Genomic DNA, 23,442 nt, shown 5'->3' with positions numbered 1-23,442 from the left:
TCCTGTCACAGTAGTTATTGGCATTTGCACTTTACTCAAGGTTCCTTGTGGTTTTTCTTGACCTCTTTCTCTTGGATATCAAACAATGGGTATTTACCACAAATGTATGAAACAAAAACGGTCCAGGAAATGCACTATGACAGACAAAATTCTAACAGTATTTAATAGTTATGAAAATTGAAAAAGGTAATAGGTCTAAGTAGAAAGCTACATGTTCTAGGAAATTATAAGTATCTGGAGATGACGTAAAGGGAGTCCTTCTAGATGAGTTCCCTGTTTTTATTTGCAGATAAAGAACTTAACCCAATAACAAGTCTTGCAAACAAAAGGATTACTGACTAGTTGAAGGACATGGTGAATAATGAGGAAAAGAGTTAATAATACTCTCACCTAGTGAGTAGTCTACAGATGAGGACAGGACAGCAGTTTACTGCCTTGCAACCTAGAAAGACAGGTTATCAAAGGTTATTACATGTAAGTCATCATTCCCTCCTCTGAATACAAAGAATTGAGCTGTGTGGCATCTAATATATAGCAGTTTCTGATTCTTGACAGATGGTCCCTATTAAATCAGTCTCTGGACAAAGATGGTGTCGGTGAGCTAATTCTGTTCATTCATTAACTCCATCACTCCTTCCCACATTTATTGAACTAACTGACCTTTATTAATATTTTGCATGGGACACTGCGCTAAATACTCAAAACAAAACAAAACAGCCGTGGCTTCTGTTTTCCCCTCTAGAACCAGGCCCACCTGTGAAGATTGGTCATCCAAATTAATATTTTCCTTCCCAGGCTGAAATTTTTAGCAGCGTTGTTCAATATTAAATATTAAATGGAGATAGACTTCCGGGAAGATGGCGGAAGAGTAAGACGCGGAGATCACCTTCCTCCCCACAGATACACCAGAAATACATCTACGCGTGGAACAACTCCTACGGAGCACCTACTGAACGCTGGCAGAAGACCTCAGACCTCCCAAAAGGCAAGGAACCCCCCACGTACCTGGTTAGGGCAAAAGAAAAAACTAAACAGAGACAAAAGGATAGGGACGGGTCCTGCACCAGCGGGAGAGAGCTGTGAAGGAGGAAAAGTGTCCACACACTAGGAGCCCCTTCGCGGGCGGAGACTTTGGGTGGCGGAGTGGGGGAGCTTGGGAGCCGCGGAGGAGAGCACAGCAACAGGGGTGCGGAGGGCAAAGCGGCGAGATTCCCGCACAGAGGATCGGCCCGACCGGCACTCACCAGCCGAGAGGCTTGTCTGCTCACCCGCCGGGGCGGGCGGGGCTGGGAGCTGAGGCTCCGGCTTCTGTCGGAGCGCCGGGAGAGGACTGAGGTTGGCGGCGTGAACACAGCCTGCAGGGCGTTAGTGCACCGCGGCTAGCCGGGAGGGAGTCCGGGAAAAAGTCTGGACCTGCCGAAGAGGCAAGAGACTTTTTCTTACCTCTTTGTTTCCTGGTGCACGAGGAGAGGGGATTAGGAACGCTGCTTGAGAGAGCTCCAGAGACGGGCGCGAGCCGCAGCTGAAAGTGCAGAGCCCAGAGACAGACATGAGACGCTAGGGCCGCTGCTGCCGCCACCAAGAAGCCTGTGTGCGGGCACAGGTCACTATCCACACCCCCTTCCGGGGAGCCTGTGCAGCCCGCCACTGCCGGGGTCCCGGGATCCAGGGACAACTCCCCCGGGAGAACGCACGGCGCGCCTCAGGCTAGCAACGTCACGTCGGCCTCTGCCGCCGCAGGCCCGCCCCACACACCGTGACCCTCCCTACCCCCGGCATGAGTGAGCCAGAGCCTCCGAATCAGCGGCTCCTTTAACCCCGTCCTGTCTGACCAAAGAACAGACGCCCTCCGGCGACCTACACGCACAGGCGGGGCCAAATCCAAAGCTGAGCCCCTGGGAGTTGTGAGAACAAAGAAGAGAAAGGGAAATCTCTCCCAGCAGCCTCAGAAGCAGCTGATTAAAGCTCCACAATCAACTTGATGTACCTGCACCTGTGGAATACCTGAATAGACAACTAATCATCCCAAATTAAGGAGCCCTGTGGATGAAAGGCTCTTGGTGCTGCAGCCAGGAGTCAGTGCTGTGCCTCTGAGGTGGGAGAGCCAACTTCAGGACACTGGTCCACAAGAGGCCTCCCAGCTGCACATAATATCAAACACCGAAAATCTCCCAGAGATCTCCATCTCAACGCCAGCACCCAGCTTCACTCAACGACCAGCAAGCTACAGTGCTGGACATCCTATGCCAAACAACTAGCAAGACAGGAACACAACCCCACCCATTAGCAGAGAGGCTGCCCCAAATCATAATAAGTCTACAGACACCCCAAAACACACCACCAGGCGTGGACCTGCCCACCAGAAAGACAAGATCCAGCCTCATCCACCAGAACACAGGCACTAGTACCCTCCACCAGGAAGCCTACACAACCCACTGAACCAACCTTAGCCACTGGGGACAGACACAAAAAACAACAGGAACTACGAACCTTCAGCCTGCAAAAAGGAGACCCCAAACACAGTAAGATAAGCAAAATGAAAAGACAGAAAAACACACAGCAGATGAAGGAGCAAGATAAAAACCCACCAGACCTAACAAATGAAGAGGAAATAGGCAGTCTACCTGAAAAAGAATTCAGAAAAATGATAGTAAAGATGATCCAAAATCTTGGAAATAGAATAGACAAAATGCAAGAATCAGTTAACAAGGACCTAGAAGAACTAAAGATGAAACAAACAACGATGAACAACACAATAAATGAAATGAAAAATACTCTAGATGGGATCAATAGCAGAATAACTGAGGCAGAAGAACGGATAAGTGACCTGGAAGATAAAATAGTGGAAATAACTACTGCAGAGCAGAATAAAGAAAAAAGAATGAAAAGAACTGAGGACAGTCTCAGAGACCTCTGGGACAACATTAAACGCACCAACATTCGAATTATAGGGGTTCCAGAAGAAGAGGAGAAAAAGAAAGGGACTGAGAAAATATTTGAAGAGATTATAGTTGAAAACTTCCCTAATAGGGGAAAGGAAATAGTTAATCAAGTCCAGGAAGCACAGAGAGTCCCATACAGGATAAATCCAAGGAGAAATACGCCAAGACACATATTAATCAAACTGTCAAAAATTAAATACAAAGAAAACATATTAAAAGCAGCAAGGGAAAAACAACAAATAACACACAAGGGAATCCCCATAAGGTTAACAGCTGATCTTTCAGCAGAAACTCTGCAAGCCAGAAGGGAGTGGCAGGACATATTGAAAGTGTTGAAGGAGAAAAACCTGCAACCAAGATTACTCTACCCAGCAAGGATCTCATTCAGATTTGATGGAGAAATTAAAACCTTTACAGACAAGCAAAAGCTGAGAGAGTTCAGCACCACCAAACCAGCTCTACAACAACTGCTAAAGGAACTTCTCTAGGCAAGAAACACAAAAGAAGGAAAAGACCTACAATAACGAACCCAAAACAATTAAGAAAATGGGAATGGGAACACACATATTGATAATTACCTTAAATGTAAATGGACTAAATGCTCCCACCAAAAGACACAGATTGGCTGAATGGATACAAAAACAAGACGCATATATTTGCTGTCTACAAGAGACCCACTTCAGACCTAGAGACACATACAGACTGAAAGTAAGGGGATGGAAAAAGGTATTTCATGCAAATGGAAACCAAAAGAAAGCTGGAGTAGCAATTCTCATATCAGACAAAACAGACTTTAAAACAAAGACTATTAGAAGAGACAAAGAAGGACACTACATAATGATCAAGGGATCGATCCAAGAAGAAAATATAACAATTTAGGCACCCAACATAGGAGCACCTCAATACATAAGGCAAATACTGACAGCCATAAAAGGGGAAATCGAAGTAACACATTCATAGTAGGGGACTTTAACACCCCACTTTCACCAATGGACATATCATCCAAAATGAAAATAAATAAGGAAACACAAGCTTTAAATGATACATTAAACGAGATGGAATTAATTGATATTTATAGGACATTCCATCCAAAAACAACAGAATACACATTTTTCTCAAGTGCTCATGGAACATTCTCCAGGATAGATCATATCTTGGGTCACAAATCAAGCCTTGGTAAATTTAAGAAAATTGAAATTGTATCAAGTATCTTTTCCAACCACAACGCTATGAGACTAGATATCAATTACAGGAAAAGAGCTGTAAAAAATACAAACACATGGAGGCTAAACAATACTTAATAACGAAGTGATCACTGAAGAAATCAAAGAGGAAATCAAAAAATACCTAGAAACAAATGACAATGGAGACATGACGACTCAAAATCTATGGGATGCAGCAAAAGCAGTTCTAAGAGGAAAGTTTATAGCAATACAATCCTACCTTAAGAAGCAGGAAACATCTCGAATAAACAACCTAACCTTGCACCTAAAGCAACTAGAGAAAGAAGAACAAAAAAACCCCAAAGTTAGCAGAAGGAAAGAAATCATAAAAATCAGATCAGAAATAAATGAAAAAGAAATGAAGGAAATGATAGCAAAGATCAATAAAACTAAAAGCTGGTTCTTTGAAAGGATAAACAAAATTGATAAACCATTAGCCAGAATCATCAAGAAAAAAAGGGAGAAGACTCAAATCAATAGAATTAGAAATGAAAAAGGAGAAGTAACAACTGACACTGCAGAAATACAAAAGATCATGAGAGATTACTACAAGCAACTCTATGCCAATAAAATGGACAACCTGGAAGAAATGGACAAATTCTTTAAAGGCACAACCTGCCAAGACTGAATCAAGAAGAAATAGAAAATATGAACAGACCAATCATAAGCACTGAAATTGAAACTGTGATTAAAAATCTTCCAACAAGCAAAAGCCCAGGACCAGATGGCTTCACAGGCAAATTCTATCAAACATTTAGAGAAGAGCTAACATCTGTCCTTCTCAAACTCTTCCAAAATATAGCAGACGGAGGAACACTCCTCAACTCATTCTACGAGGCCACCATCACCCTGAAAACCAGACAAGGATGTCACAAAGAAAGAAAACTACAGGCCAATATCACTGATGAACATAGATGCAAAAATCCTCAACAAAATACTAGCAAACAGAATCCAACAGCACATTAAACGGATCATACACCATGATCAAGTGGGGTTTATTCCAGGAATGCAAGGATTCTTCAATATACGCAAATCAATCAACGTGATACACCATATTAACAAATTGAAGGAGAAAAACCATATGATCATCTCAATAGATGCAGAGAAAGCTTTCGACAAAATTCAACACTCATTTATGATAAAAACCCTCCAGAAAGTAGGCATAGAGGGAACTTTCCTCACCATAATAAAGGCCATATATGACAAACCCACAGCCAACATTGTCCTCAATGGTGAAAAACTGAAAGCATTTCCACTAAGATCAGGAACAAGACAAGGTTGCCTACTCTCACCACTCTTATTCAACATAGTTTTGGAAGTTTTAGCCACAGCAATCAGAGAAGAAAAGGAAATAAAAGGAATCCAAATCGGAAAAGAAGTAGTAAACCTGTCACTGTTTGCAGATGACATGATAGTATACATAGAGAATCCTAAAGATGCTACCAGAAAACTACTAGAGCTAATCAATGAATTTGGTAAAGTAGCAGGATACAAAATTAATGCACAGAAATCTCTGGATTCCTATACACTAAGGATGAAAAATCTATAAGTGAAATCAAGAAAACACTCCCATTTACCATTGCAACAAAAAGAATAAAATATCTAGGAATAAACCTACCTAAGGAGACAAAAGACCTGTATGCAGAAAATTGTAAGACACTGATGAAAGAAATTAAAGATGATACAAACAGATGGAGAGATATACCATGTTCTTGGATTGGAAGAATCAACATTATGAAAATGACTCTACTACCCAAAGCAATCTACAGATTCAATGCAATCCCTATCAAACTACCACTGGCATTTTTCACAGAACTAGAACAAAAAATTTCACAATTTGTATGGAAACACAAAAGACCCCGAATAGCCAAAGCAATCTTGAGAACGAAAAACGGAGCTGGAGGAATCAGGCTTCCTGACTTCAGACTATACTACAAAGCTACAGTAATCAAGACAGTATGGTACTGGCACAAAAACAGAAATATAGATCAATGGAACAGGATAGAAAGCCCAGAGATAAACCCACGCACATATGGTCACCTTATCTTTGATAAAGGAGGCAGGAATGTACAGTGGAGAAAGGACAGCCTCTTCAATAAGTGGTGCTGGGAAAACTGGACAGCTACATGTAAAAGTATGAGATTAGATCACTCCCTAACACCATACACAAAAATAAGCTCAAAATGGATTAAAGACCTAAATGTAAGGCCAGAAACTATCAAACTCTTAGAGGAAAACATAGGCAGGACACTCTATGACATAAATCACAGCAAGGTCCTTTTTGACCCACCTCCTAGAGAAATGGAAATAAAAACAAAAGTAAACAAATGGGACCTAATGAAACTTAAAAGCTTTTGTGCAGCAAAGGAAACCATAAAGAAGACCAAAAGACAACCCCCAGAATGGGAGAAAATATTTGCAAATGAAGCAACTGACAAAGGATTAATCTCCGAAATTTATAAGCAGCTCATGCAGCTTAATAACAAAAAAACAAACAACCCAATCCAAAAATGGGCAGAAGACCTAAATAGACATTTCTCCAAAGAAGACATACAGATTGCCAACAAGCACGTGATAGAATGCTCAACATCACTAATCATTAGAGAAATGCAAATCAAAACTACAATGACATATCATCTCACACCAGTCAGAATGGCCATCATCAAAAAATCTAGAAACAATAAATGCTGGAGAGGGTGTGGAGAAAAGGGAACCCTCTTACACTGTTGGTGGGAATGTAAATTGATACAGCCACTATGGAGAACAGTATGGAGCTTCCTTAAAAAACTACAAATAGAACTACCATATGACCCAGCAATCCCACTACTGGGCATATACCCTGAGAAAACCATAATTCAAAAAGAGTCATGTACCAAAATGTTCATTGCAGCTCTATTTACAATAGCCCAGAGATGGAAACAACCTAAGTGTCCATCATCGGATGAATGGATAAAGAAGATGTGGCATATATATACAATGGAATATTACTCAGCCATAAAAAGAAACGAAATTGAGCTATTTGTAATGAGGTGGATAGACCTAGAGTCTGTCATACAGAGTGAAGTAAGTCAGAAAGAGAGAGACAAATACCGTATGCTAACACATATATATGGAATTTAAGAAAAAAAAATGTCATGAAAAACCTAGGGGTGAAACAGGAATAAAGACACAGACCTACTAGAGGATGGACTTGAGGCTATGGGGAGGGGGAAGGGTAAACGGTGACAAAGTGAGAAAGAGGCATGGACATATATACACTACCAAACGTAAGGTAAATAACTAGTGGGAAGCAGCCGCATAGCACAGGGAGATCAGCTCGGTGCCTTGTGACCGCCTGGAGGGGTGGGAGGGAGGGAGACGCAAGCGGGAAGAGATATGGGAACATATGTATATATATAACTGATTCATTTTGTTGTGAAGCTGAAACTAACATACCATTGTAAAGCAATTATACTCCAATAAAGATGTTAAAATGGAAAAAGTAAATAAATAAATAAATATTAAATGGAGATGCTATAGAACAATATAGTAATTGCTCTATTAATTCAGAAAGGGGCAAGTTGAATTAGAGAAAAGACTGGATTATAGACTATGTAAAAAGAAAATCAGTTTAATTCCAGCACCTGAATTACAATGTTCAGAATTGCAGAATTCTTCCATCCACAAAAGTCTTTAAAATATTTGTTTTAATCAGTAGTTTTAGTTTAATGGTAAATTTACATGCCAATAATTTCTTTGGATTTTAGACCTCAGAAGATTGTTGGAAAAAAAATGTTTATTCTTGTAATTCATTAAATACTTTGGATAGCTGAATAATGCAGCTAATTTACGTAGCAGAGCAAGTCTCTCTTTATAGACCTTTACTATCCAATGGAGTAGCCATTGCCCACATGTAGCTACTTACAGTATACAGTCCAAATTGAGCACAAGATGTGCGCTTTGTGTAAAACACACACCAGATTTCTAAGACTTAGTAGCCCAAAAAAGTATGTAAAACTCTCAATCATTTTTATATTGACTGCATATTGAAATTATAATATTTTGGATATGTTGGGGAAAATAAAATACTGTATAGTATCAAGCTTTATTTTCTATGCCTTTTATTTTTTTAATGTGACTACTAGAAAATTTAAAATATGTGGCTAGCATTATATCTCTGTTGGATGGCATTATAATAAATAATAAAAAGAAATGTCTCCGAGGCATTAGTAGATTCTAATCACTATCTGTGGAAGTCCAAAAATAAAATGAAAAATATCCTTAAATGAATATGAAAAACCATCCTTCCAAACTAAAGCAAAATGAATGGGGCATAAGTGCATGACCCACCACACCTCTCCTCCCCCTCTCACTCCCCAACCCCACGTTCAAAGGAAGGAACCTGGAATGTAGAGCAAACAGAAATGTGGCAGAAATTAGCCCAGAGGCCTTGGGGACCACGGCTTACCACTTAATGCCGCTGCACAGCTGGCCCCAAAAGGTATTGAGATGTAGGACTTCCAAGGGAATGGTCTCTATATTTTAAAACATATATGTAACATGGTGAAAAACTCAGAATTCATGAAAGTAAAGCATCAATAGAAGAAGTAATGCCCTGAGAAGCCAGTTAAGAAATGAGGATTCCATCCCCGATGGACCAGAAAGCCCTTCTAGCACCTTCTGCTGCCTCCGGGTTCCCAGCCTCATCTGAGCGGCGCCCCGCCCACTCCCCCTTCCCGCTTGGGGTGAGCCACCGACCTCCCCCTAAGGTCTACGGGGACTCAAAGTTAGCGTGATGCTCACCTGATAACTTTGCTGAATGATGCTGAAGTGTCATTTCTCATTGGTTCTTTGGCGCCTCCTGTCTCTTTCAGTGTCTGAAACTCCCTCTCAGCTCAACCATAGGGATTAGCTTGGAGCACCCTCCCCACCCCTACCGTCTTCCAGCCTCGAACTTCACTCCTGCTTTCGGATCCCTTTCTTCACCACTCAGATCATATTCTAGGTGGTTTAATCAACCCAAAAGAACAAAATAATTAAGAAATTTATCTAGTTATTTGGTGATGTAAGAAAAAGTTTCAGGCAGATTTATTACAATTCTTTATCAAGGGACAGAACTGCTTCTCTCCACACTCAAGGAAATTAAATGCTGTAGCAAGAAAATTATTTTTAAATAAAATCCATTATTTAACGGTAATTAACAATAAGAAACTAGTCCAACAAATAGGAATCATTAAATAAGTTGTGATAAATTCATATAGTGGAATTACTCTACAGCTATCAAAAATCATGCCTTTGAAGACTGACAAAGGAAATGCACACAATGAAAATTAATAAAGACACATAACTATTTACAATATGATCTGACGCTATGTAAAATAAAATACATACGCTATGTTAATAGTGGCTACCTCAAGGTGGTGAAATTACAGGTTATTTTTTTCTTTATATACAGTTTCTGTGTTTTTAAGTTTTTTACAATGAGCATATATTACTATTATAATCAGAAAAATATATACATAAAATAAACTATTATTCTCTAGTTTGCAATTTTAACAATAAGTCTAATTTTTAAGAGTACCACCAAAAGCTTATCTTTCATGGAAAAAAATCGTACCACCTCTAAAGATGATACATGATACAGTACAGTTTTTTTTTTATTCACTAGAACCCTGTGTCAGCAAGATTAGTTATGCCAGACATGATATTCATTTATCTTGCCTGATATAATTTTGGCTTATCTATAAAACAAACATTAGGATAATCCCCAACTCCAGTGCAACAGACTTCCCTGTCTGAAAATCAGCAAGACTTATTTAAGGGGCTTTAAAGGATAAGATCTAATTAGCCCTTTCTAAAAATCCATAGCATGTTTCTGTATAAAAGTTCGAAGCAAAACTCATTCGAAGCTAGCTCCACAGAAGTAGCAGCAAAAATATAAAATGGACCTCAGCAATTACAGAAACAAATCTTCCAGCGTTATTAGACCAAATGCTTTTGAACCTACTAAGAATTTTTAAGACTCAATTCAAAGAAATTTTGGCATATTCTAAAGAACAGAAAGTGGAGTCACTCCTCATAAAATAAGTTATTATTTCGTTCTTATTCTCTCAGAAAAGGTCACCTCATTCATTCCAAGGTCTGCTCTAAACAAAAGAGTTTATAATAAAATTAATCACAATGTTGCTCATAACAAGTACTTTTTCCTCCTTTCCTCCCCCTCCAGCCACTGCAGTATAATGCATTTCACAGTCGGTTTATGCTTCTCTAAGGGCCTAATATTGCATAATTCATGCATATTTTTCTGCACACATTTAGTGAAAGTCCATGTGTGCAGGCCCTCGACAGGGACACAAAGCCCTCAAGGACCTGGGGTTTAGAGAGTGCCTCGAAATATAAAAAAATATATTTTATACTTACATAAAATATAAAGTTCTGTCATTTGTTCTGCTAAGCCTATCATTAACCAGATATGTAAATTAATATAACAGTATTTTATAGAAACACTGCTTTAAAAGGAACATTCCAGCCGAGGGCCCTTTGTCATCTGTTCTATATTCTGCCATCTTCTTTTTCAAGGGAAACTTGGCTCAGCAGAGACCGTTAGGCATATCATGGCAGTTAAGATATGGTTACTTGGGACTTAACTTTTGATTCCAATACTTGCAATATGACTTCAAGATAAACACTGCATATAGCAATGGGCACAGACAAAAAATATTCTTAATTTTGTCATTCAATTTCTGTAAAAATGTTACAGAATGGTTCCCATTTCTCATGCTTCTGTTATAGAATGTGCTGCAGAAATGACAGCCCCTGTCAGTATTTTTTTAACACCCCCCTGCCAAAAAGAACAAATCCAGGCACTATTCACATTATTCAGTATTTTACAATCACTTATGCTCATTTCAAAAGCTCTGTCAAATGCTACAAAAAGGTCTTCTAGAAGTCAGATATATAAAATCTACAGTTTCACAACACTGAGAAGTACAAATGGTTAACAGCTGCTGTGTGTGTACAATTATTTCAAATAAATGAATGAGAAAAATATCAAGACTATTTGTAACTTCTTCTGCCTCTCTTAGAGTAGTAAAAAATAAGAGAAAGAGAAATAATAAAAGCAAAAAATAGAAAAGCTATGAAAGCCAGTAAAGACTTTCGGGTATGAAAAAAGCTGCACTCTGTACACAGGGTGAATTCTTCTGGACAAAATCTTCCCAGGGTTTTGGGACCTGGGAAGCCATTGTTGTCAATAATTTTCCTGTAATGTTTCATGGATGGTTTGGGCTCAAACTGATTTGCAGCATAACGATACAGGCCAAACTTCGGAGCTGTGTGATCATTAAATGAATAAGCAAAGTATCCACAAAGATTGATACCATCCAATACATAGGCTAGAAAAACAAAAGGACAGGAGAAAAGTTATGAAAATATTTTGCACACAACACTTTGCTTTTACATAGCCCTGGCATATCAGCAAAAATGTCAATACCATTTAATAAAGCTTCAGATTTAATTAGATTTAATCAGAAAAGGCTTCTTATATCCGAAGACAAAGAGGTAAATACATTTAACATAGTAGGCTTTACATAATTAAGCCTACTAGGATGCACCTGGGTTAAATCTTTAAGTACGTGAAGCAGTCAAGACTGCTGTGAAGCCATCTTACATGGAGGACAAGATAGTCCAGGGTTTATTCCACCCAGAGTAGGTGCGAGGGATATTCCATCTTCCTCTTTTAGCCAAACTCCTTTATCCCTGGGGAAAATACTAGCTAGCACTTGGACTTTTTCAGTGTGTCAAGGAATAGATAGCACTTTCTCTGCAGGTGATAGTGTGTGTATGTTTGAGAGTTTCTATCAGGTATCAGGCTCTCAGGTGACTTAACCCTCAAGAGACCGCTGTTTCGGGGGCTCCTTACCTTTCAGAGCTTCGTTTATGTAATTCTTCATGTAATACACCCTCAGATTGTCTTCGGCTGCGTGCGGATCATCGTCGATGCCGTTGGAGATTATATACATGGGGAGGTCTCCGTACTTGGACTTCAGCCAATTCAGTACCTTGCGTAACCCCCAGGGCACCACGGCCACCTGACTTGGGGAGTTGAGCCAGGTGATGTCAGTCATTTCTTGCACCGCCAGGTAATCATTATATTTTACTGGATCTTCTTTTTCCCAGTCTACAAGGATGGTGGTGTAATGGCTTAAAGCCAAAAAGTCAAAGGAACCCCGGATTAGCTTTTTTTCCTCGTCAGTGAAATAAGGCAGGAGGAAATTGTTCCTCTGGTTCAGCCAGTCCCTCATCACGCGTGGATAATCCCCGGAGCCGAAAATGGGCTCGGCCAGCCAGCCAATGTCAAATTGCAAAACCCGCTCGGCCACTTCTTGGTCTTCCGGGGAGAGAGGGCAGGCCGGTTCTATCCAATCCGCCTGCAGGGCTATGGATATTCTACCCTTCTGAGAGCGCCTAAACTTCTCATCGTACACGCGCCAGGCCAACGCGTGGGCCTTCAGGAGGTGGTGCCCCGCGATATACGTCATGTTCCGCGTGGACGGCTCGTTCATGGTGATCCAGAACTTGACGTGGTGGCCGAGGTCTCGAAAGCACAGGCTGGCGTACTCTGCAAAAGCCAGGGCGGTATGAGGGTTCTCCCAGGCGCCGTGCCGGGCCAGGGGTGGCGGCAGCCCCTGGTGCGGGGCCGCGGGGCGCCACAGGGCCACCACCGGCGTGATGTTGGCGCGCACGAGCTCACTGGCCATGCAGCGATAGTAGCGCAGGACCGTGCGGTTGACCTGGGACTGGTTCCCCAGCGGCAGGATCAGCGCCCAGTCCAGGGAAAAGTGGAAATGCGACACGTGCATTTCCCGGAGTAAGGCGATCTGGGGCCGGATGGCGGCGAAGTCAACGCAGTAGGATTTCCTCTTCTTGGTCACAACCCCGTCCACCTTAATAAGCCTTTTACTGTGGTGGACATCCCACAGGTAAACGTTGGGGTCGGTAAACTGAGACAGAGTGGTGTCCACCTGGCAGGAGGAGAGTAACCGTTAGCCTCACCTGGACGGTCCTGGAAAGTCGTTCAACGCAGTTCTTTTGACAAAACCAGCCAGCGAAATAGGTAAAATCAGAAACCTTTCTAGCTGAATTTTTAAACTATTTTTTCATAAAGAGGAAGTTCTTGGAGAAGAAAATATTTCCCTTTGATGGGTGCACATTTGTTTTTCCCATAGTTCTCTGTAACTCTGGAACTGTTACTTTAATGTTAAAAAAAAATCTGAATTTTTGGGGTCACTTCAGATGACAAACATTAATAATCCTCACACGCCTCTGGTCTGCGTTAAGCAAGCAGAATATTTTGGACATTTTTCTTTTAGTGTAAGAAATCACTAATGATACGAGGCTTTCAAATTTAAAAAAAACTAGACAAAAAAATGATAAAGCTTAAAACCTGAGTGAGAGTCAGAAAATGAAACGATATTTAAGATTAAATTGCGCTTCTTAAAATCACGTTCTAAATGGAGGTTTGCTCTAGGTGAAGGACGTGGAAAATAAGCATAACGGTTGCCTTTTATTGGCATTAGAGTCCGTAACAGAATTTAGCAAACTCATTCTGACTGATGGTAGAAAGTGATAGAGAATGTGGAAAACAATTCTGTCATCCACCCATAATGGGATATTTTAACATACCTTTTTAAAAATTTCTAAATTATTTTTCTGTGACGATCATGACAATAATGGTTCTCAATCTCTGATTTACAAGCCTTCAAAATGAAAACATGTATTTAGGAAAGTGGACAAATTGCAAAATCAAAATCACAAAATCCTTCCTCCACATGCCAACCATGGCAGGAATGGAAACTGAAAGTTCATCCCAAGGACCCGCCACCAAAGCCAGTTTTCTCCTCAGAAATAATCCAGTTAGAATTGGTTCCTCAGTTTGACCCTCTATATAAAAGCTGGGGTCAAACTCTGGTTTTGAATCTCTAGCAGAGGTTTCCTTGCATTTTTCAGGCCTGTTGCAAATGAGCTTCTGTTTCTCTAGAGGGGTCAGTGCTGTGCTTATAAAGGAAAGTAATAAAATACAGCGTGTCAGAGGGAAATTGCTTTTTCTGGAGAATTGTCCCTTGTAGATCACCCACACATGCATTTCCTCTAATGCTGTGGGAATGCTGTCAGAAGTATTTTTCCACTGTGATGCACCCACAAATCATGTTTCCTCAGCTTTGCAAGAGAAAATATTTGTATACTCTTTGGAAGTGAAAGTGTTCATAGCTTGAAGGAATTATTTGGATTATTTTTAGAGCTTGAGTTGACAAAATTCGTAACTTTTCTATCATAATTGTTCCAGAACAACAGCTTTTATTCAGTCCATCTGAAAACAAACATGAGAGACTAGGGTATAATTTCTATTTATACCCTATTTCTTAAAAATACAGGACATTTATAAATGGGTGTTTAGGCAAAATTCTATATAATCTCCACTGATGTACTGACTTATTTCTTAATAAAAAAAAAAGAAAAAGTTGAACCTTTCAGAAGGTTATAATATAGGTATTCAGTATATTACGGAAGAAATGTTTCCCTAACAGTGGCCAATGTTAAAAAAGCTCTACGTCCCCAGTACATAGCAGGTTTTGTATTTATGAGCTATGAGCATTAGTGGTTATGGGAAAACAAACCTCTTGGCTGGGAAATTAGGCCCAAGGACAGTGACAATCCATGTGAACAAGCCTAAGATCAGACTTCAGACAGGTGGTGTTAATGAGATGTTATTTTTAAAGCTTTTCAGGTGAAATGCATGCCTCATTCATACTGGGAGTTTGAAACACTAGCCAGGAGTGAAAAGATAAATTTCAATGGTTTGAGATTCACTTATATGTAGAGAATGGACTTGAGGACACCGGGAGGGGGAAGGGTAAGCTGGGACGAAGTGAGAGAGTGGCATGGACATATATACACTACCAAACGTAAAATAGATAGCTAGTGGGAAGCAGCCGCATAGCACAGGGAGATCAGCTCGGTGCTTTGTGACCACCTAGAGGGGTGGGATAGGGAGGGAGGGAGGGAGACACAAGAGGGAGGAGATATGGGAACATATGTATATGTATAGCTGATTCACTTTGTTATAAAGCAGAAACTAACACACCATTGTAAAGCAATTATACTCCAATAAAGATGTTTAAAAAAAAAAAAAGTATTGCCAGCTAAAAACACCATGATGGGTCTTGCTGTTTTTCTTACCAGCCTGTGTATTTGAACGGAGGTAGGCACCTAAGTGTATTTGTCTCACTATTCCCTGGTCTGAGCATAGTGGTAGGTACTTAATAAATATCGATTGAACGACAAAAAAAATAAAATAAAAATGAAATTCACTTCTAATGCATTAAAAGTATAGAGACCTGCTTGTAAATTAAAACTTACCCATACACTCATCAGAACTGTCCTAACAAAAAACTTGTTTTTACTTTGTCAGTTAGGAAGTTATTAGCTTGGGAAGAGAGCCGCCACAGTAGTACAAACGCTCCAGGTGAAAAGCAGAAAGAATAAAAGAGCAGTTGCAGCCTTTTCCCACTAGAGAGCTTCTAGAGGAGTGCGGTCCGCAGAGGGTCTGTGTCTGGCTGGGTCAGCAGGGAGCGGGCCAGGCGGCTCGGCTAGGTGAAGGTAGCAGGGGCCCTGCGCTGTGCAGCCCGAGGGCAAAGCTCCAGGGCTGATGGGTGGCTGGCATTAAATCAAAGTCTAAACAACTGCCTCTAGGGAGCAGAAAAAGGAATTCTCTCCCTATCTCCCTACGTCTTCGCTGCCTGCCTTACTTGTCGCCTCTGATCAGAGTTCTTCTTCTCTCTGGAAGAAGTAAGATGTACTCTTAAAACATTCTCACCACTGACCAGTTCCCAAGGCAGACACAGTCCCTGGATGGGAACAAAGCAGGAGTGAAAGGGCTCCCCACAAATGTCCCCACTGCTCCCTGAGTTCATACCATCTGCACAGAAACGCTGGCGGAGCCTCCTCTCCTCAAAAGACAAAGCTGGGAATTACCAGCCCTGGCTGGGCTGCTGTCAGAGATGGGACAGAGCACAAGCCCTCAGTGACTAGGGTCCCAGGGTCCAGCAAGAAGCAGGCTCAGAAGAAGGTCAAGAGGTAGAAAAAGGACCAGGGACCAACCAGGATGCACTAGGAAGTGGCCTTCCCCGCTTCCTTCCTTCCTCCTTCCCTCCTCCATCACTAGCACCACCTCTGCCGCTTCAGATCCTACTTGAACCCCCACTGTGGATCCCACTGCAGGAGAAATTAGGATGGGGAGGTTCCAAATAGCAGTGGGCTGAGGGAGAAGGGGAGATGGAGGAGGGAGGAAAACCCGGAGCCAGGAAGACAAGCTACTGGGCTCAGATATCCTTGCAAACACAGCGTTCCTTGGATGCTTTTCTTTTTTTTTAACATCTTTATTGGAGTATAATTGCTTTACAATGGTGTGTTAGTTTCTGCTGTATCACAAAGTGAATCAGCTATACATACACATATATCCCCATATCCCCTCCCTCTTGCGTCTCCCTCCCACCCTCCCTATCCCAGCCCTCTAGGTGCCCACAAACCACCGAGCTGATCTCCCTGTGCTATGCGGCTGCTTCCCACTAGCTATCTATTTTACATTTGGTAGTGTATATATGTCCATGCCACTCTCTCACTTCGTCCCAGCTTACCCTTCCCACTCCCTGTGTCCTCATTGGATGCCTTTTAAATGTAAGGAAGGGACTGAAGTTGAGACTGTCCCTAAAACTAACTGGAGGTCTGAATAAGATGTAAGAATAATACAACTCGGCAAAAAAAGTATTAAGGATGGTGGTGATTTAAAAAAAATTTTTTCTTAATTATTTATTTGGTTGCATGGGATCTTAGTTGTGGCAGGTGAACTCTTAGTTGTGGCATGCATGTGGGACCTAGTTCCCTGACCAGGGATCGAACCTGGGCCCCCTGGGAGCATGGAGTCTTAACCACTGCACCACCAGGTGTTGATTTATTCTCCCTTAAATCAAAGATTTCAATTTCATATTTACCAAAACAACAGCAACCCATTTCAACTAGAAGGCCTTCCCTCAGATCCAAGCGTTCTTCCAAACACCTCTTTCGAACTGAAAGGTAACAGAATATGCCGTCCCCAAATATGACTGTAGAAGTTCAGGGCATGCCACCTCAAAAATGCCCCTTCAGTATATTGATTATTTTGAGCTGCAGGTACTTGAAAAATAGCAAATGCAAGGGAAAGGCTTTCTCTGAACTCCTCTTATCTGCCTAGAGACAGATCCTCCAAAAGGAACTCAAAAGGATTGTCATAAATCCCTTTGTGGGAGTTTCACCAAGCACGGAAGATTTATCACAGGAGAGGATATTCAAAGCCAACATCACATGCAGGCAAACTTTGTCACAAACTATCATAGCTCCCATCTATTCTTTTAAGGGCCCATTCATCTTTCCTAAAAAGCATTTACTTTTCCCCTTTTCCTATTAAGATGGTATTTAAGCCTGAACTCTAAGCCACCTTGGGGAGTTACTCATTTTTCTCAGAGCGTCTCCCATGTATACATGAAGTAAACATACTAATAAACTTCTGTTTGTTCTTCTCATGTTAATCTATCTCTTATTACAGGGGTCTCAGTTAAGAACTCAGAAGGGTAGAGGAAAAGTTATTTTTCCTCCCCAGCAGAACCAGTGAATTGGCTAGAAGCACCCAACATGCTAAACCCTTTGCTTGTCTGTGGATACCAAACTTTGTCTCCGTCTTGGTCTCTATTTGCACACACAGACTCTGTTCAGCAACACCTCCACTCCCTCCCCACCCTGCTCACTTACCACCATGCTCTGTTCACACTGTCAAACTATTTGCGACCCATCATTTTCCCTCAATAGACTCCTTTGAAAGCAGGGGTCGTATCTTACTCATCTTAGTGTGTACTCCCCTCAACCAGGTCCCCTCCCCCCAGCAATTAACACTAAGCATCCAAAAAGTGCTCGCTAAAGTATTCAATCAAACTCTAGAAAACAGATTCTTTTAAACTTGGAAAAATTAAAAATAATATTGAGGGCTAACTACACAGCAGATGCTCAATAAATATTGGTTGACCATTTTGAAGAACTTCATTACCACTGCAATTCAAAAACTGTTGCTAGAAATGGGATTCCGATCAGTGAATCACAGAGCAAGTGTTTTTCTTTCTGGAGCTATTTCCACAAGCTTGGGGGTTCCACAGTTATGCCTCAGGAGGGCTCTGCCTAATGCTCCTGCTTCAATCTCAGCAGCTCCACCAAGATCTCAGATAATGTGGAATTCTGTTTTATATCTTGTTTATGGAAGAACAACTACTTTAAAAGGGGTTGAAAACCATGGTATTAAAAGAGACTGTTTTATCTTTCACTATCCTATCAGATCTTAAAGATGGATATATTTTTAATCTGTTCCCCTTGGAGCTGATTTAAAGTGCAAGATGAAGCTAGGAAGATTTTTGGAGAGAAGAGTGCAGCGTGCCTTTAACGTGCTCACTAAGGAACCGTGTTTGGCCTGAGGAATGGACAATGTGCCATGACAACCTAATAAGGAAGTACTACTTACTAGTGATAGGGCTTGGTGAGACTGCGGATTGGTTTTGTCAGCTGACTTACTTGAATGTAGTTGTCAACAATTCCCCAAGCAAAGTCACAGGGAAATGTCCCTTCTAGGGGTTGATTTTCAGGTAAAGGAGGGAAGCCATTTTTCTCTATCAGCTTCTGGTAGAACAAGGCTGAAGACTTCGGCAACAACTTCTTATCCTGGCTTAGAAAGTCGACGTAGAAGAGTCCACGTCTGATGCTGTAGCCTCTGTGCCACTCGAAGCCATCCATGAGGGACCACGCGGTGTACCCGATGACATCCACCCCGTCCAGCCTGATGGCTGCAAAGGAAAGAGGACAAGAGCAACATGACCCTGTGATGGGCACTCGTCTCATGATTCAAGAGCATTTGAGGATTTTACTACTTCAGTAAGTATAATGCTTATTGTTTGGTAAACTGATGACCCTTCTCACTGATGAAAGGCTCTAAGAGAACCTAGATAACTCTACAAATATTACTAAATGTCTTCACAGATAGGCTTATCTCCAATATGTTTTTATCTGAATTTCCCTTATTTCTAGTGGGTGCCCTTTGGGCCAAGATATCTTGTTCTACTTTCTATCCTAAGCACCTATCTTTGTGCCTGATGCAGTAAATGAATTAAGTCTTCAAAGGCATGGACTACTTACTCTTTTCTTCAGAAAATACTGATATTCCTTTTTTTCTTTAATAAAAAGTGTTTTATTCAGTACAAGCAATCTGAACTGAAAAATGTGTACAGAGATCTAGATATCTTGGGATTTACTTAATCTTTAATATAATCTAAAAAATCTAGAGTAGTAACTCTGAAAGTCTAGTAATTTTAAACATTATAACCCAGTTTCTCATTTATGAAACGAGTTTAAAAAATTAATTCAAGTTCCTCAAGGTCCCAAATGAGAAAGGTGTTACATAAATGCATTCCTACTATTGCCAAAATGAATTTCTACATTCTGATTAAAAACTATAAATTCACACAGTTTATTAAGATCATCTTAAAGGTTGTTTTTCCAGTGGATTCTGGCAGAAAATTAGGATTTTATCCACAGTCCTACCTTTTAAGGTTTCCATTATGAATTTTTTGAGGTAATACATATATTTGGCATCATCTCTCTTGGTGGTCCCTGAAACAAACCAGCCATTTTCCACAATAAATATTTGAGGGTGGTTATACTCAAGGTCGATCCAGGAAAGGAGTTGCCTCAGGCTGGGAGATTCCAACTGACGGAACTTCATCTGAGGGTCCAACAGTTGAAAACTCAAGGTTGGTCCAAAGGAAAGAGCAAAAAAGTCGGCTGTTCCCTTGATGAACTTTTTCTCAGATTCAGTAAAATCAGGCAGAAGAGATGAAAGGTTATTCTTCATGCTCTCAGGATAGTCCCCATCAATAAATACGGGTTTGGCAAACCAGCCTAGGACAAAGTCAAGAGATTTCTGACATTCTTTGATGCTATGTTCAGTCATCCTTCGAGGACTGATCCAGTGGGAGCTCAGGGCAATGGACACCTGGCCTCCCTGAGTGGGGCGGAAAGAAGTATTGTAGAGATGCCAGATCTTGGCGTGAGCCTATAAAGAGAAAAACCACGGTGAATTTATCTCTGATTGCGAGCAGAAATACAACATGTATTTGAATCCCCATTTCTAGTTGTATCTGTTTCTCATCAAGTCTAACCTAATGACTAACCCCACAATGTAAAAGTCACCTGGAACCAATAAATAATTCCAGAGGTAAGTCAGCCCACAGTGAGCTGCAACCATAACTGGAATCACTTCCACTGGTTTTCAGCAGCCAGTGGAGAAACGTGAATTTCTTGTGTTGACTATGTAGTTATTATTCATACTTTGAAAAGTTAATGAAATAAGAATTTGTTATAATATCTTACTACTTAAATGACTTTGGATTATGTAGTTTTTAATTAATAGCCTTCGCGAAAAGAATCAATCCCGCATCTGTGATTACACCAGGAATTTCTAAATAGGATTATATTTTTTTATCCTAAGAGACCGGGAGTTTTCAAGTCGACTTAAATTGTTGGAGTCAATTTAATATTTTGTATTCATGTCTCATAACAAAAATTCTAACACATGTTCTCACAATCTTTGTTCTTCTCTAAGAAGAATCAGCGCGGTAAAGAACCAACTCCGACATCTAATCTTGGCCCACCACCCAGTACTCTGGGACATGGCTGGCTTCCTGCCGACCCCCGCAGGGTACAAGATACAAGCCAAGAGCAAAAACACCTAAATGCAGCTTTGAAGAGATCAGATGTCCACAGTGAATCAGCAACTCAGCTGGGTGTTTCCTACAGCAATGAAATGGGCTTTGCTTCCATTAAATCAACTTCAGACTCCCATAAAATCTTGCTGACTTCTGATATCTTATTTTCATTTGTCTCCTTTCTATTTACAAAGAATAGTGTTTTTTTCCTCCCTTACTTGAATTAGGTTTTTCTTTACTTTTGAATTCCTGATTTACTCCCCCTGTTTTTCTCCAAATGCAAGAGCTGTTTATCAGCCTTTTGCTCTCCTAATATATTCTCTTGGAAAATTCCATTCTAATTCTCTGTTTGACTCACATTCTCCCAATGATCATGCCAGTTTTCATTCCACTCCCTGGGCCTGAAGAAGCTCTTGCACTCATATGCCAAACTTCCTCTTCCTTGTTCCTTAATATTCTGCTCTCAGTTCATTTCAGTGCAGGTGTCCAAGAATGGCCTCATCACCATTCTTATGAGTTCAGCCAGATATTTCAGTGGAATCAAATAGTGCATGTCTTTCATTTTTAGTTTCTTAGTAAACATCTACTAGGTTTCATTTCACGGAATGTGTTTTTTCATGACCTAAAGCAGCTATCTATATGCTAGGAAGGAAATGGAGAATACAATATTGATCATAAGAATAGTGGCCTTTGCCCATGTGATTCAAGAAACTGAGGCTTGATTGTGCTATGCTGCTGGATTTGTGATGTACCCCACCCTTCTCTATCTTCCTCACCTTCACCACCCTATCTCTCCCTTCCCCACTGACAAGAAATCTCACCAGTTAACAGTTAAACAGAAAAGAAAAGGGGAAATCCACGCTGTAGCACTCACGATGTTAGCCTAGAGGACTTCGCTAATTTGGCTGATTTGAAGCCCGTGGATAGTCATGGCCTAACCCTAACAGACATACCTCTACAGGACAAGCACTAAGAGGGGGGAGTCAGGAGGCCAGGGAGAAGTGGCAGCAACCAAGAACTTCCTGATATGGGTCAGTTTTGCAGGTAGCTGAAGTCAGAGCCATACAGTAGAACTGTCTACAATCACAGACCACTCTTCTAACCTTGAGTACTCTGACATGGCTCAGAGGAGGTCTGGCAAGGAAACGAATGACCCTGGCTATAGGGAAGTGCACACGTGGCGTTTGATATCAGATAAAATTCCTGCTCCATCACTTTTTTGTGTGCCTTTGACCACATAACTTAACCAGGGCAGGTAAAACTAACTTTCCTCTGTCTCTCACAGGGCTGTAATAAGGATTAAATGAGATACTTTACACAAAACACCTAACAGAGTTTCCACATGGTAGGGTCTCCATGAATGCTTATTCCTTCTCTCCCTAAAGGATCAACAGAACAAAAAGAAAAACACAGCAGGTAAAGGAAACGCCACCTGCTGAGGAATTCAGCCCATAGCATCGCTGTGATATAGTGATACGACCTGGAGTTTGGATTAGAAGAATCTCAAGTTTGGATACCAAATCCTCTGTTACCAGTGTGAGCCTCAGGTACTTCTTTGAACAAATGGGAATAGCATCTATTCTCCTTCAGGGACATTGCAAGGATTAAATATGATATAAGTGAAAGTGTTTTTCAAGTGGTCAATTATTTTAGAGAAGTACAGTATAAATTTGTAGCACTGGAAAGTGTGATGATTAGTTTTATGTGTCGACTGACTGGACTGAGGGACCCCCCACATGGCAGGTAAAGCATCTGTCAAGAGTTTAACCAGCTACTTCATGGTATTCTGCCTTGGCATACATTTTGTTTAACTGTGTGTCCTACAGGGAACTTAAACTGACACTAGCCCCTCATGCAAGCGCATGCCCTGCCTAGATAGCAGCCCACAATCACAGACAAGTGTAAGTTCCTGAGATGACCTCCCCAGCAGCCCCTGTGATCAACAGGTCTCCCATGCCTCGCAGACTGTATATGCCTTATGCACCCCTTACAAAAGACCCCTGTGGGGCTTACCAAAACCCCTCCTTTGGTTTGAATTGACCAATCTGGCCCAGGAACCCCAAAGCACTCACACACGGACCCTATTAAAGGCATGAGTCCGGGGTTCTGTCTCTCTCCCTCTCTCTGTGCTCTGCCTTAACCACCCCATGTGGTCCCTTAAGGCATGCTACGTACTTCCTCCAGGACCTGTGAGTGACAGACTTCTCTGCTTCAATTTCTCTTTTGTAAAATAAGGACATCACAAGAAGAAAAAAAAAAGCTACACACCAATAGCCCTTATGGGTATAGATACAAAAAAACTCCACAAAATACTGACAGAACAATTCCAGCAGCATACTAAAAGGAGTATATACCATGATCAAGTAGGATTTATCCCAGGAATGCAAGGATGGTTCAACATATGAAAATCAATCAATGCAATACATCGCATTAATGGAATGAAGAAGGGGAAATCCCATACGA

At 41.1% G+C, this 23,442-nt stretch overlaps 1 protein-coding gene across 4 annotated transcripts in view; it reads right to left on the bottom strand.

Moving 5' to 3' along the window:
- The window catches only part of KL (klotho), a 78,788-nt gene that overhangs the window by 31,076 nt on the left and 24,270 nt on the right, over positions 1–23,442 (bottom strand). For 3 of the 4 annotated variants that reach the window (XM_073795042.1, XM_073795044.1, XM_019936421.3), the window contains exons 2-8: positions 19,817–20,327; positions 18,794–19,062; positions 12,066–13,167; positions 8,948–11,538; positions 8,613–8,679; positions 1,245–1,413; positions 391–442 (exon numbers count right to left, since the gene is read on the bottom strand). In XM_073795042.1, coding sequence (XP_073651143.1) covers positions 11,201–11,538; positions 12,066–13,167; positions 18,794–19,062; positions 19,817–20,327 — 2,220 coding nt within the window. In that variant the 3' untranslated portion in view covers positions 391–442; positions 1,245–1,413; positions 8,613–8,679; positions 8,948–11,200. The remainder of the gene's footprint in view (positions 1–390; positions 443–1,244; positions 1,414–8,612; positions 8,680–8,947; positions 11,539–12,065; positions 13,168–18,793; positions 19,063–19,816; positions 20,328–23,442) is intronic. The other variant, XM_073795043.1, reaches the window with a different exon arrangement.

This window comes from Tursiops truncatus, chromosome 18 (genome assembly GCF_011762595.2).
Source record: "Tursiops truncatus isolate mTurTru1 chromosome 18, mTurTru1.mat.Y, whole genome shotgun sequence".
Taxonomy (NCBI): domain Eukaryota; kingdom Metazoa; phylum Chordata; class Mammalia; order Artiodactyla; family Delphinidae; genus Tursiops; species Tursiops truncatus.
The sequence above is the reverse complement of the archived record's forward strand: the minus strand, read 5'-3'. Positions and strand labels throughout refer to the sequence as shown.